General features: G+C 37.2%; 1 protein-coding gene and 1 long non-coding RNA gene across 2 annotated transcripts; both read left to right on the top strand.

Annotated features, from left to right (window-relative positions):
* The first annotated feature begins 676 nt into the window (after nucleotides 1–676).
* LOC113043814 (histone H2B) lies at nucleotides 677–2,076 on the top strand. The gene has a single exon (XM_026203412.1). It carries the CDS (start codon nucleotides 692–694, stop codon nucleotides 1,064–1,066), a length of 375 nt encoding a protein of 124 aa, XP_026059197.1. The 5' UTR covers nucleotides 677–691; the 3' UTR covers nucleotides 1,067–2,076.
* A 5,743-nt stretch (nucleotides 2,077–7,819) lies between these two features.
* Nucleotides 7,820–10,226, top strand: LOC113043846 (uncharacterized). The gene is made up of 2 exons (XR_003275800.1): nucleotides 7,820–8,219; nucleotides 9,557–10,226. It is a non-coding gene; the product is annotated as an uncharacterized LOC113043846 (long non-coding RNA).
* The last annotated feature ends 3,079 nt before the right edge of the window (nucleotides 10,227–13,305 follow it).

Consider the following 13,305-nt stretch of genomic DNA (forward strand, 5'->3'; position numbering starts at 1 on the left):
AGGGATTTCAAATAATATAATAAAAAGAAAACGGATAATATGGAAAAGGATAGAGCAAGCTAGTTGGAGGTCTTTACACATATACACACACACATACACAGACATAATTGCATAATAAATGAAAAGAAAATAGAATACAAAAAGATTCGAAAGGTAGTTAGATTTTTTTAAAGAATAGAATTAGAATAGTGAGTGTTAAAGTTAGAGGGTCAAATAAAGATGGCAAAAGAAAGACGATTCTTGAAGACTGCTAAGGACTGAGTTGGGGAGGTCATTCCATCACAAGGAAACATTTAATTTTAAAGTCCGTAAAAGTGACTTTGTGCTTCTTTGGGATGGCACAATCAAGCGACATAATTATTGTTTAGAAGGCACATGCGCGATATCTGAGACCCATTTGTTTTGTATAAATCAACAAAAAGAGCGGGAACTGAAACAAGCAAACTTATTCATTCATAACGGCTGATGTCGTTCGAACACGGAGCAGCGGGTGGGGCTATCAAGTCACCGCTTGTGATTGGCCCTGCTTCCGCTCGTGATACTTCGAGTTGTCCAATCACATGCGAGTTTATGGGTTCGGTCTATGAAAACACGCAATCAGAAGGCGCCATGTCTCCTGGAAAATTAGCATGGGCGAGTCAACATATATCTCTGTCTGGCTTGTTGAAATCATTGACTCGTCAGCATCATCATGCCTGAACCAGCGAAGTCTGCTCCCAAGAAGGGCTCCAAGAAAGCGGTCACTAAGACCGCCGCGAAAGGAGGAAAGAAGCGTAGAAAGTCCAGGAAGGAGAGTTACGCTATCTACGTGTACAAAGTGCTGAAGCAGGTTCATCCTGACACCGGCATCTCTTCGAAGGCGATGGGGATCATGAACTCTTTCGTCAACGACATCTTCGAGCGCATCGCCGGTGAGTCGTCTCGTCTCGCTCACTACAACAAGCGCTCCACCATCACCTCGAGAGAGATCCAGACCGCCGTGCGTCTGCTGCTGCCCGGAGAGCTGGCCAAACACGCCGTGTCTGAGGGCACCAAGGCCGTCACCAAGTACACCAGCTCCAAGTAGAGTGTAACCGGACTTCCACCCCAACGGCTCTTTTAAGAGCCACCCACCTTCTCCGTTAAAGAGCTTTAAGTTTTCATGTGCCTAAACTTCACTTGCCGTAATGTTACCCATGACTCTTTCCGAATGACGCCCGGTGTTGCACTTTTGAATTTAACACCGCTCCTAAAACAAAATGTCGGATGAACGTTAACTTTATAATAATGTGAAATCCCGGACTTATGCTCTCGCGAAGGCGCTCCTGTGTAGTTGTTTTGTAGTGTAAAATGAACTTCATTTCTGTTTCACAACAGACCTAATAAAGCATAGAAAAACAACTTTGAATGACGATAAGTTCGGATCAATTTAAGGATTGGGTCGCAGTAATTTCACAGTAGGTTCATTTTTTTCCCTAACACGTCTAGATCGATCGTGAACGTTGTTCACATTACATACATTAACACAACTTGTGCTATAAAAGATTGATTCAATGTTTACCCGGTTCTTCAGCCTATGATTAGCTCAACTCTTACCCATAGACTTTCCAGTCCTTATTTTGTCACGTGTCCTGACTGTATTAGGTGGAGAAATCAATTTTTCTCCAAAAATAAAAAAATGCACACATTAAAACATCGGGATTATGACATACTGAATTCACCATTACGGGATAAAAAAATGGAAGTTATTAGTGATGGGCATTTTGGCTCTTTATCGTGAGCTGGCTCGGTTGACTCAGCACATAGCTCGGCTCTTTAAAAAACAATAATGTTAGGTGTGAAAACAAGTCTAATTAAATTATCAAATGAAATAATGTATTTTTAAAGAAATTGTGAGAAACTGTATTGATTTATGAAAAAAAAATAATACTATTCAACATTTCTGAACAACATAATAGAACCCATATTAAAGAAAAATAAATAACTGAAAGGATTAAACTGCTCCCTCTTTTTTGGCATGTTATATAGTCAGCATGAACTATCTCACTAGTTATGTTTTGTATAACTAGCATGAACACACACACACAATGCTGATCATATTTTTTTTGCATTCAGAAATGCAAGCTGCCTTTCTTTTGAGGGGCTGATGATCATTAAAATGATTCCTAATGCTGCTGTGCTTCCGAGTCATTGTCCTGCCTTTTCAAAAGCTGTTGTGTTTTTACTCTCCTCTCCTCCAAGTTTGACACTGTGTGTGTGTGTGTGTGATGGCTCGGCCCCTCCCTCATGCCATATAATTGGTCGACACCTCGTGTATGATTGACAGGAACAGAATGTGAGGCTTATCAGACAGTCAAAATATTATATATATATATATATATACATATAGTTGTTCTTTGAATTATTCAATAATTTAAAATAAAATAAAATGCATCCATTATTTCATTATTAAACAATGATTTAATTTCTATAGGCTAGATTTTTTTTAAAATAGAGTCGGCTCTTCAGATATGCGAGCCAGCTCCTGTCGTTCACCTAAAAGAGTCGGCTCATTCGCGTCCAAGTTCAACATACACTTTATTAATAAAGCATATACCATTTACACATAGGCAGACTATAGGCCAGAATATGAATGCAATGTGCTGATTTGCATGTTGAGCGTATTCTTGGGATAAATCATGAATCAATCAGTAAAAATATTCATACAGTGCCCTCCATAAGTATTCCCAGCATTCGGACGTCTTTTGACCGTTGAAAAGACGTCCATCCGAGACGTCCCGTCATTGTTGAAAAACAGTTCCAAAATGAAAGTTGAACCGACCTCTTTGACATCTTCTAGACGTGAACTGCAGGTCTTTTCTGCACGTCCCTGGACGTCTAAATGTGTCTTGAACGTGAACGTCCATAAAACATGAACGTCCATAAAACATCTTAATCACGTGTACATCACTAACAATAACACATTATTTGTGGACATATGCAAAAAAAGAAGCATGTTCTGATTTAGCACATTTTATTGTTTTTGAACAGTTTAGCATCTGTTAACCAAAATAAAATACTAATTACAAAATACTGAATTATTATATAAAGGTATAACCCTCATGTTTGCTTTACTGGGACAACGACAAATAAGAATCTTAAAAATGATAATATATTTAAAAATTTGTTTTTCAATGTTATCTTTGTATCCATTTTGGATTTCTGAAATAAGTTTACAGGCCTACCATTGTGGGAAGTCGTGGCCTAATGGTTAGAGGGTTGGACTCCCAATCGAAGGGTTGTGGGCTCTAGTCTCGGGCCGGACGGAATTGTGGGTGGGGGGAGTGCATGTACAGTTCTCTCTCCACCTTCAATACCACGACTTAGGTGTCCTTGAGCAAGGCATCGAACCCCCAAATGCTCCCCGGGCGCCGCAGCATAAATGGCTGCCCACTGCTCCGGGTGTGTGCTCACAGTGTGTGTGTGTGTGTGTGTGTGTGTGTGTGTGTGTGTGTGTGTGTGTGTGTGTGTGTGTGTGTGTGTGTGTGTGTGTGTGTGTGTGTGTGTGTGTGTGTGTGTGTGTGTGTGTGTGTGTGTTCACTGCTCTGTGTGTGTGCACTTTGGATGGGTTAAATGCAGAGCACAAATTCTGAGTATGGGTCACCATACTTGGCTGAATGTCACTTCACTTCACTCACTCACTTCACTTATTTTTTTTCATCAGAAATATGATTTAATGAGGGGCATCACTGAATAAAAAGTGCTGAAATACTCAATCTTAAAGTCCATTATTATTGTTAAAAATTTCTATTTGCAGTGTTTGTTTATTAATGTTTTTAATATATAATATAAATAAATATCAATTGCATTTATTTTTAAATACTTTAATCATATAATATTAAGAACATTATTAATATTTGAACATGTGGCATAAACACCTTGCAGGAGCCATTGTTTTCTTGTGACAAGAAAATCATAAAACATAAGACCCTCATCATAAAATATGTTTGAAATCATTGCTATTTATGAAATCAAAGTGGTGTAAATGATTTTAAATTGTATAGAACCGACATTAATTAAAATATTACATTTCTGAGAATGTTTTCTACTAGAATGTTAAAAGATGGTTTCTTTTTATAAATTCTTTATTAATCTTGTCATTGACTTACACAGTTGTCTTATAAACACAAAGATATTTGGAAGAATGTTTGTAACCAAGCAGATCTCACAATCCAATAACTGCCACTGTAGGAAAAATTATTATGATCGTAACATGAGGGTGAGAAAATGACGACTATTTTCATTTTTGGATGAACTATCCCTTAAAAAAACTACAGTTGTTTGGCTCATTTCTTGTAACCTCCACCCCCATCTCTTCCCGGAGCAAGCTTCAGGTGTTCTGTCATTGCTGCATCCAATTCAGAGTCTCCACCTCTTCACAGCATCTGAGGGAAGAGAATACATTTCTTTTTAACATAAATAAAAAAAAAAAACATTTGAGATAAATGACATGCACTTATTTTCAAAATATCTTTATGGTCTACAAAAAAAAAAAAAAAAAAAAAAAAAACCCTTGGACCAAGATGAATGAATCATGAATGAAACATTAGGAAAAAAAAGGTAATCAACAAGAATTAGATTTTATTTTTATTGTACAAAAGGTGTTATGCTTTAATGTGATGCCCTTGAGAAACACTCACAGTGTAACTGTGAGAAACTGAAGAGGACATTTCTGATAAGACAGGAGAGCTGTGATGTCCCCTGAATAATTAATTAAAGCGTACCAATAAAAATCACATCAATATAAGTAACTTTTAGCTTTCTAACGTTAGCTAATTTTAGCCATACTCAGTGAATTTCAGTTGACAACGTGGCCATCATTTCTCTCGGTTCCTACGTGTCAAACAAGTAAAACTCAAGCACGTTATTCAAATAATACAAAATGTACTTACCCCACGGTAGATTTTATGTAATTTATATCGACAAATATCCCTCCAAGAGTCCTCTTCGAGTCCTCTCCTCCTCGTGGTGGTTGCCTGCTTGATGTACCGGAACTTCCGGAAGGGAACTTCCGGAATAAAGCGAGATCTATCCTATCGCGGGATTTGGAATATCACGAAATATATCAGTATGTTTTGTGTCTACATCTTGGCAGCACCGTTTTGGCAATTACATCCAACTCGGATTTCACAGAGGGTCATGGTGGACGTGTAACGCACGTGTAAATAACGTCACTAGGTGACGTCCTCTCACAACCGATTCACAACGCGGGTAAATATTGAACTACACGTATCTAAAAGTCAAAGAAACAATTATACATGAAACCTCATAGAACTATAAACGTGTACAAACATATCTGAATGCATTTTTAGGAAATGTTCTGTGTTACATATTTCTACCGATTTATGCCGTCTTACCGCGACTATTTTTGACCAGCCACACGTCGTCGCCGTCGGACCAATGTTTACTGGGTTGGAACAGTGAGTACAAAATTTCTTTCTGCAAATATGCGACAAAACTACAGAATGTCAAATTTTATTATTAGGTCTTTCGTGACACTTAAGCACCTTTCACACTGCACGTTGGACCCGGAAAATTACCGGATTGATCCCAGGCTGGGGACCTAGTTACATTGCCGTGTTCAGTCCCGGAACGAGCGCTGTGTGAACAAAAGCCAGAACTAATGCTGTGAAGGGTATGTCGTATTGATGACGCACGTTAACGTGCAGCTTGTGCAAACTTTAATGAAGCAGAGATCAGTTTGTTCCTCACTTTCCACAGTGGAGTTGAGATCGTTTGCCAGCTTAAGTGAAAGTTAATGTGCCTAGCATTTTTGACTCATACATTACACGTAACAACCTGATGTCACGTGTCTTTACGGGACATCTACGGGCTGTGTGTGAACGCGCGCACAAATTCCGGGTCATCACTGGCAGTGTGAAAGGGGCAAAATACAGTTGATGGGACACATTACCTGTGTATTTTCCAGAATCACAGTGTGAAACACACGTTTTACCTGTTTTACATGTAACCATGTTTGTTTAATGGTATCTGTGAGGATTTCCAGTCAGGATTTAGACCGTATCAGAGTACTGAGACTGCTCTCCTCAAAGATACAAATGACCTGCTCTTATAATCTGATCATGGTTGTATCTCTCTATTAGTGCTATTGGATCTTAGTGCTGCGTTCAAAACTATTGACCACAAAATTCTCTTGAATAGAGTAGAAAACTTTTTTGCCATTAATTCAAGTTCATTAGCATTGTTTAAATTGTACTTATATGCCCGGCATCAATTCGTAGCAGTGATTGAAGAGGTAACATATCCATCACAAGTGCACTATGGAGTACCTCAAGGCTCAGTACTAGAGCCATTACTCTTCCTGCTTTACATGTTTACCCTGGGAGATATCATGAGGAAACATGGTGTTAGCTTTCACTGTTATGCTGATGATAATCAGCTTCAGTGCTTCATTTGTAAATTGCGAGGTCCCGGAACAAAACAGTGTAACTAATCCGGCATGTGAGTACAGAAAGGAAAGGTAATGGATCATTCGCGCAATCACATTGGAGGACCAGTTTAAGTTATTAAGAGCGTGCATCAGATGCGTTTAGGGTCTGTAACACCACAAATAACCATGCCATGCAATTTTTTAAAACAGCAAATTCCAGGCCTAAAAAAGTTTTGAAAAATTAGTGGAATTTTATTTTACAAATCTCTGTATAATAGAGTTTTATTTAGTCAGGTCCTAAATTTAAGTGAGGGAGTGTGTGTAGCTATATAACATGGTTTAATAATTATCGCAGCTTTCAAGTTCATAATGAGGAAAATCCTTTTTAAAAAACAACATGTAGGTTTGAATAATAAAATAAATCCACACAAACTATAAGATTAAATTAGTCCTTTGAAACCAGCTTCTCATCAGCGCATCTTGTCTGTCCTACAGCGACCTGCTGCACGCTGCAATAAAAGACTTTTACTTACATTTCGGGACAGCTGACTGAACTGTCATTTAACTAATCAGGTTATTGTTGCATTCAGGGGCGGACTCGGACCAAAAACTGGCCCTGGACATTTTGGCCCACAGCAGCCCACCACATCATAATGCATCCGACCCTGTTTTGATGTAATTTATTAATTTAATATTTAAGTATACAGTTTGGGGATTTTAACCAATAGGGCAACTGATCCTCCGTAAAAAAAAATAATAATAATAATAAAAATAAAAAAATAACCCTGCTTGCAGCAGCTGCTCATTTAGCGAATCCTAGTGAGCGATACACTTTGCATTCTGTTCTGTACTTAAGTGTCCTGTATTGTTATTTATTGTCTCCCTCTAGTGGATACTACATTACAGTCACGTTGTTCTGTGGCTTCCTTTAAAGATGTCATCAGGAAGCGCTCTTTAATGTCTTCATTCAGCAGCGTTTAGCTTCAAATGGCGTCTTTGACGACAGTATTCACTGTTAGAAAAAGAGGTACAATAGAGGTCCATTTTTGTTCCCTAAGGTACAAACTTTGCATATGTACCCTTAAAAGTACAAAAATGTATCTTTACGGTACAATTATGCACCTTTAAGGTACAATTATGCACCTTCCATTGTACATTGTGAGCTTTTCGAGGTGTAAGGTACATATTTGTCCCTTACATATTTGTACCTTAATGTTTAAATATAAAATGGCAGGAAATAGTGGATGCTGAAAATGTCATCTCTCAATTTAGAAACACAAGTTAACCTATACTATCAAACTCAATAATGTCAAACTAAATTAACTGTGAAGTTTTGAGATATGGGCAAAATAAATCAGAATGTGTAAAGTTTTGAGATATGGGCAAAATAAATCAGAATGTTTTTTTTTTTTTTTTTTTTTGTGAAGTGTCCCTTTGAATCATTTTTAATCATGTTAATGAGGATTATGTAATCATTTATATTCACAAACAGTATTGAAGAATTTGATTTTCAAACCATTTACCCTATTTATATTAGAATAAAACAGACAAATAATTGTTAACGCTTTAAGTTGTGTTCTATTGAAAGGATCTAGCTACAGGCTAACCAGAGTTTGACTCGGCGGAAGCATAAATATTGCAGCGCGGAAGGATACATGAGTGAATCGACAGTGATCCAACTGTCAGTCTCTGTCAGTGTCGATCAAAGGTGGGAGGATGGCCCTTCGACATTTATCAACGGAGGATTTAATCACGGAGTTATTTACTTTGGGGATAGAGGTCACTGAAGAGGAGAAAAGTAAATTCAAAAGTAAAGTATTTGAATTTTTAATCAGTGTTTGTGGTTTTAATTCAAAGTTGGAAGTTAACTTTTACTGTTAATGTTAGTGCTAGACAAGTTCATACTCTAAGTCAACATTAGCTAGCTAGACTCACGTTGACGATTGCCATTATTAACGTTAACTAGTTAACGTTAGTTAAAATATTATTATATAATAATAGCATAAATAAATATTATTATTATAAGTAGCAGTACTATATTGGCTACAGTTCACCATCGAGCTAACGTTAACTTCTCGGCGGCAAAAACGCTTCTCATCCAACTCTGCAGCCGAAAAGATAACGTTAACGTTAAATATTAAAATATTTCAGAACAAAAGACTAATGGGCGGCAAAAACGTTTTTTCCACATCATTATAGCTTAGCTGTAAAACTACTGCGTCAGAGTTGGATGAGAAGCGTTTTTGCCGCCGAAAAATCTTTTGTTCTGACTTATGTGAGCTAACGTTAGCTGGACTGCGTCAGAGGAGAACGATTAAAAAAAAAAAAAAAACTTTTTGCCGCCCAACAGTCTCTTGTTCTGGAATATTTTAAAGCTAAAGCAAAGCCATTTGGGCGGAATGTGACTATCGATAGCCAGTGACTGTTTGAAAGTATGATTTAGTCTTTAAATATGCGGTTTATTTATAAAGACAGCGTCTATTTAAAAAATGTGTTTCGCCGATCTCGGAGACATGAGCTCCACATGATCAGCGGGAGCTCCATCATCATGTATCCGCCGAGAGCAGCCTCAGCTCGGATAGACCTTCTGACATTTGCCGCTGGCTCTGATGTCTCTAGTGGTTCAAGATAAAATGTAATTCGTTTGGGGTAAAGCGAAACGTTTCTTATCTTTGTCCTTTATTCAATTAATCTATTAATATGTTTATATATATATATATATATATATATATATATATATATATATATATATATATATATATATATATATCTCGTTAGGTCCTTTTTATTCCTGAAATATGAACTTTTGTCATGAAGCTCTGGTTGACTGCTCACTGACAGCATCAGTTGTTTCTCCATGTTGAATGAGTGACTCCTAGCAGGCTCCTGAATTGAAGCCCAAGTTCAAATTTTTCAACTCGGGCGGCAGACGCGAATTCGCGTCAAACGCTTAAATGCACAAAAAGCACCATTCGCGCTTAACGCGCGTATCGCGCGAAACGCTCAATTCGCGTCATTCGCGCGAACTAGACTCGAACTTTTTCCCCATTGACTTACACTAACGTTACAGTCTGCCTTTTTAAATTGTTGTATGTTGTTACCAAAGTGGTGGTTAACATTGCTGTTTTTCTTTTCTCTTTTGTCTAGATAATGATGTTGATGGAGAAGCAGTGGACTCTGGATTGACTGAGAGGATGATTTCATGCCTCTTTGAAGGGTCGTTTAAGAAGCAAGCCAAATTCAACTGATTTGTTCAGCAGTGGAAAAAAAGCCTGTGAAGTACATTCAGAGAAGGCTACAGCACATACATACTGTGTCAATGATAAACAGTTTGTTAGTATGGGGCATTTATGTTAAGCTGTGTTGCGAGGGCTGTAGAGGGTTGTGGATGAGCTCAAAGCTTGTGTTTTTTAATCCAGAACACATCAAGTGTCATTTAGTTTATCCGTTATTTGACTCTCTTTACTTTTGGTGGTCTTTGATAAAAAACTCATGTTTTTCTGCACTATATTGCTGTTCTTATTAGTGATGTTCAGGAAATTGAAAGAAGGAAAATATAAATGGTTACATTGTATTTATTCTCTGATATCGCTGTTCATTTTGTTTTTGGAGTGGCAGTAAGTTGTCAGTTTGTCAGTGAAATGCTTCTTAAAAAAATTTAATTAATTATTTTTAATGTTTTTATATCAGACATGACATCCTAAACATTGTTACATTTTATTTTGGGTTGTTACATTGAATGGTTGTGAGATGAATTATTATTGAATCTGTGAATTAAATTTCCATTTAAGGACTAAAATAAATGTCTTAAAATTCAGTTTGTTGTTGTTTGCCTTCATTTTCTTTCACTCCTTAGGGAATAAAAAGGAACTTTTTTGCCACCTAAAGGTACAAAATGGCTTTGTCACTGGGGTGGTACCTTAATGGGACAAAATTGTACCTTTTTCCAGAGGTACTTTATTGTTCCTTTGTCTAAGGTACATTATTGATCCTCAAAGGTACAGTATTGGCCCTTAGAAGGTACAAAAAAGTAAGGTACAAATTTGCTCCTCTGACTCAAGGTACAATAATGTACCTTTGAGGGTACCACCCCAGTGACAAGCTTTTGTTCCTTAAAGGTACCGTTTTGTACTTTTTTTTCTGAGAGTGTTCTATGAAAAAAAAAATATATTTGCATTCCGATCTTGACATCAAAAGGCACAAATATATGAGGGTCATTATACGAAAACGTGCCATTTTGTGTCCCTCAGGAAAAAAAAAAAGCTCTGTAAATCTTAATAAAACATAAAAGAAATAGAATATTTTATATTTTAGTTTCCATAATGTCTCATAATATAAGAATAAATTATTTTCTGTTTCTTTGGTTTTTAAAGGATTTTAATCACATTTTTGTACAAAGCATCTTGAAGAAATGTTGAAAATGGCCTGTAACTCAGACAAGCAGTATAATCAATACGGTAGCTGTTGTCAACCCTGTAAAGTTGTGTCAACCCTGTTACTTGTATAATATTCTAATATAACTTAAAAAATGTAAATAAAAATGTAATCAATTAATTGTAAATGTTTAGTAAGAGAGGCTAATAATTCACTCAGAATTTAATTGAGGTGTTTATTTTTTGTTTCCATACATTTTTCTTAAAACAGAAGATGCTGGGAGAGTGTAATTTGGAACACTCATCCCCTTAAAAAAATAAAACTTTCAATATTCTCAATTCACAAACACTCTTAATGTAACAAGGGGGAGTATATCTTCCACAGTATATCAGATTTGTTCTATACATGTATTTAAAACCTTTTCAAAAAGTAATTAATATGTTGGTAACAGGGTTGACCAAAAACACACATTTAAATTAGTTAAATGAAAAAAATGAAAAAAATAAGATAGCCTGAGATGGCACGGCACATTTTCCTGAGAGGTAAGGATCTACTTAATCCAAAAAGGGGCTTAAAGATTTTCAAAACAGAAATTTGAAAATCAAACATTAAAAGTGGGAAATGGCACGTTTTCGTATAATGACCCATATATTGCAGCTGCAAGTGAGGTAACTGTGACGTCGACTCTGAATTGGTCTATAGAGCATCACAGTCCCGCCCACAGCTGGTGCCGGAAGTAAAAATTCAATGCAATTTCTGCGTTGACATTTGGGAAATAAGCCATAAAAACGTAACCATACATGATAAGACTTAAAAACAGCTACGGCTGTACTAAGCGATAGTATATGCTTATATAACCGCCAAAAGTTCATGGGGCACTAACCTTGTTTTGAAATAAATGCCTTTTATTCGCAAAAAATACGAAGGTATAACAATGCAAATAGATAAGGCGAAAGAAAAGGGACCTTACAGGAACAAGTTCACGCCAAGTGCTAAACAGCGGGATTTGGAGAAGCTCCCAGTCATCCAAATTATCGACCTATACGAGCTCCCTGCAGCGGAATGGCACAGAGACCTGGACCATTTATCTCCATGCACATATATGAACCTTGTGAATTGTCTTGTTTTTGGTGTAAGTTACTACACAGTGCATGAGTTTAAAAGCCACAAGTCTTTGGAAAGTTACGAGGCTTTCTGCTGTGGCTGGGTGCAGGACTTGGCCAGTTTTTTTGTGTTAGGGGTGGACAAACCAGTTCTGGGTTAGCTAGGGTAGTTAAATGCGTGATTGCAATATGTCCTGGTTAGAATAAAGCCATAAACAGTGTGAATGTAAGGTGTATGAGATTCAGACGAGGCTGCAGACTGATGCTGTGTCCATTCTGGTAACCTAAAAAACTCCATGAATTCCATTGTTCCTATGTTTTCCATATGTATCGTGTGAGGTACTGGAGCAGTTCTAAATGCATCAGTGACTTCCAGGCATGGTAAATCAGTGCGGAATTGCGATAACCTCCTCTACCACTGAGTTAACAACACACGTAAACAATAATGTTTTGCCGCCGGCATCCTGCCAACATGGCGGAGAGGGTGAGATACCGTGATATCGAGGGGAGGGGCTCTGATGACAACTCCTAACTCTCAATACCAGAGAATAAAAGCGAAACCTTGTGACTTCACCACGCCTTCACTCAGATTGACGTGCAGCGCACAGCCCCAAGGAGACTGATCTTGGCTTAACCCTTGTGCATTGTTCAAATCCACTATCCTTTAGTTCTATTCGGGATAAAATCATCCACTCAATTAAACTGCTGTAAAAATGTATCAGATTCATATTTTTTTGCAATTTCAAATTCAACTTGTTTTAAAAAAAAAATCAAAAATTTTAACTCTTTAATTGCCAAGTTCATAAATGATGTCACTGATTTGAGGGGAAAAACACACAAAATGACTTATTTTCAATATAAAAGTAATTGTGGCTGGATTATTATTTTTTTTTTACTTTTTATAAAAGTCTTGGGCAAGTCAAAGATTAGTATCAACATTGGCTTTGATGCATTTTAGTTTTTGTGCAGCAGTAGATTTAAATTTTTTACTCCCTCATTTGTTGTTGGTGGCTGTTTTTGCCCCATTAACTTCCATTTGAACAACATCTTTTTGATTGCCATGACACCATATAATCATGCATTCTTGATTGTTTGTGGTTTTCCCTATTGGGAAGAGGTAAAATGGGTTATTTATACAGTTGATCAATAGGTGGAACTATTAACCCTTTAGATAGGCCTGTGCAAAAAAAAAGCTTAGTTTCTGACATGTATATGAAGCTATATGGAGTATAACAGCATATTATATTGTGTATGTGTGTGTGTGTGTGTGTGTGTGTGTGTGTGTGAGAGAGAGAGAGAGAGAGAGAGAGAGAGAGACAACAGTGGGCAAAAGTTGTCCAAGCAAGATGTTAAAGTGGAGCAAAGAGTGTCCTTAGCGCTGTTCATGTCCAGAGCTGAAAACTGAGACAGTATGGAAGC

This window comes from Carassius auratus, chromosome 25, assembly GCF_003368295.1.
Source record: "Carassius auratus strain Wakin chromosome 25, ASM336829v1, whole genome shotgun sequence".
NCBI classification, from domain to species: Eukaryota; Metazoa; Chordata; class Actinopteri; order Cypriniformes; family Cyprinidae; genus Carassius; species Carassius auratus.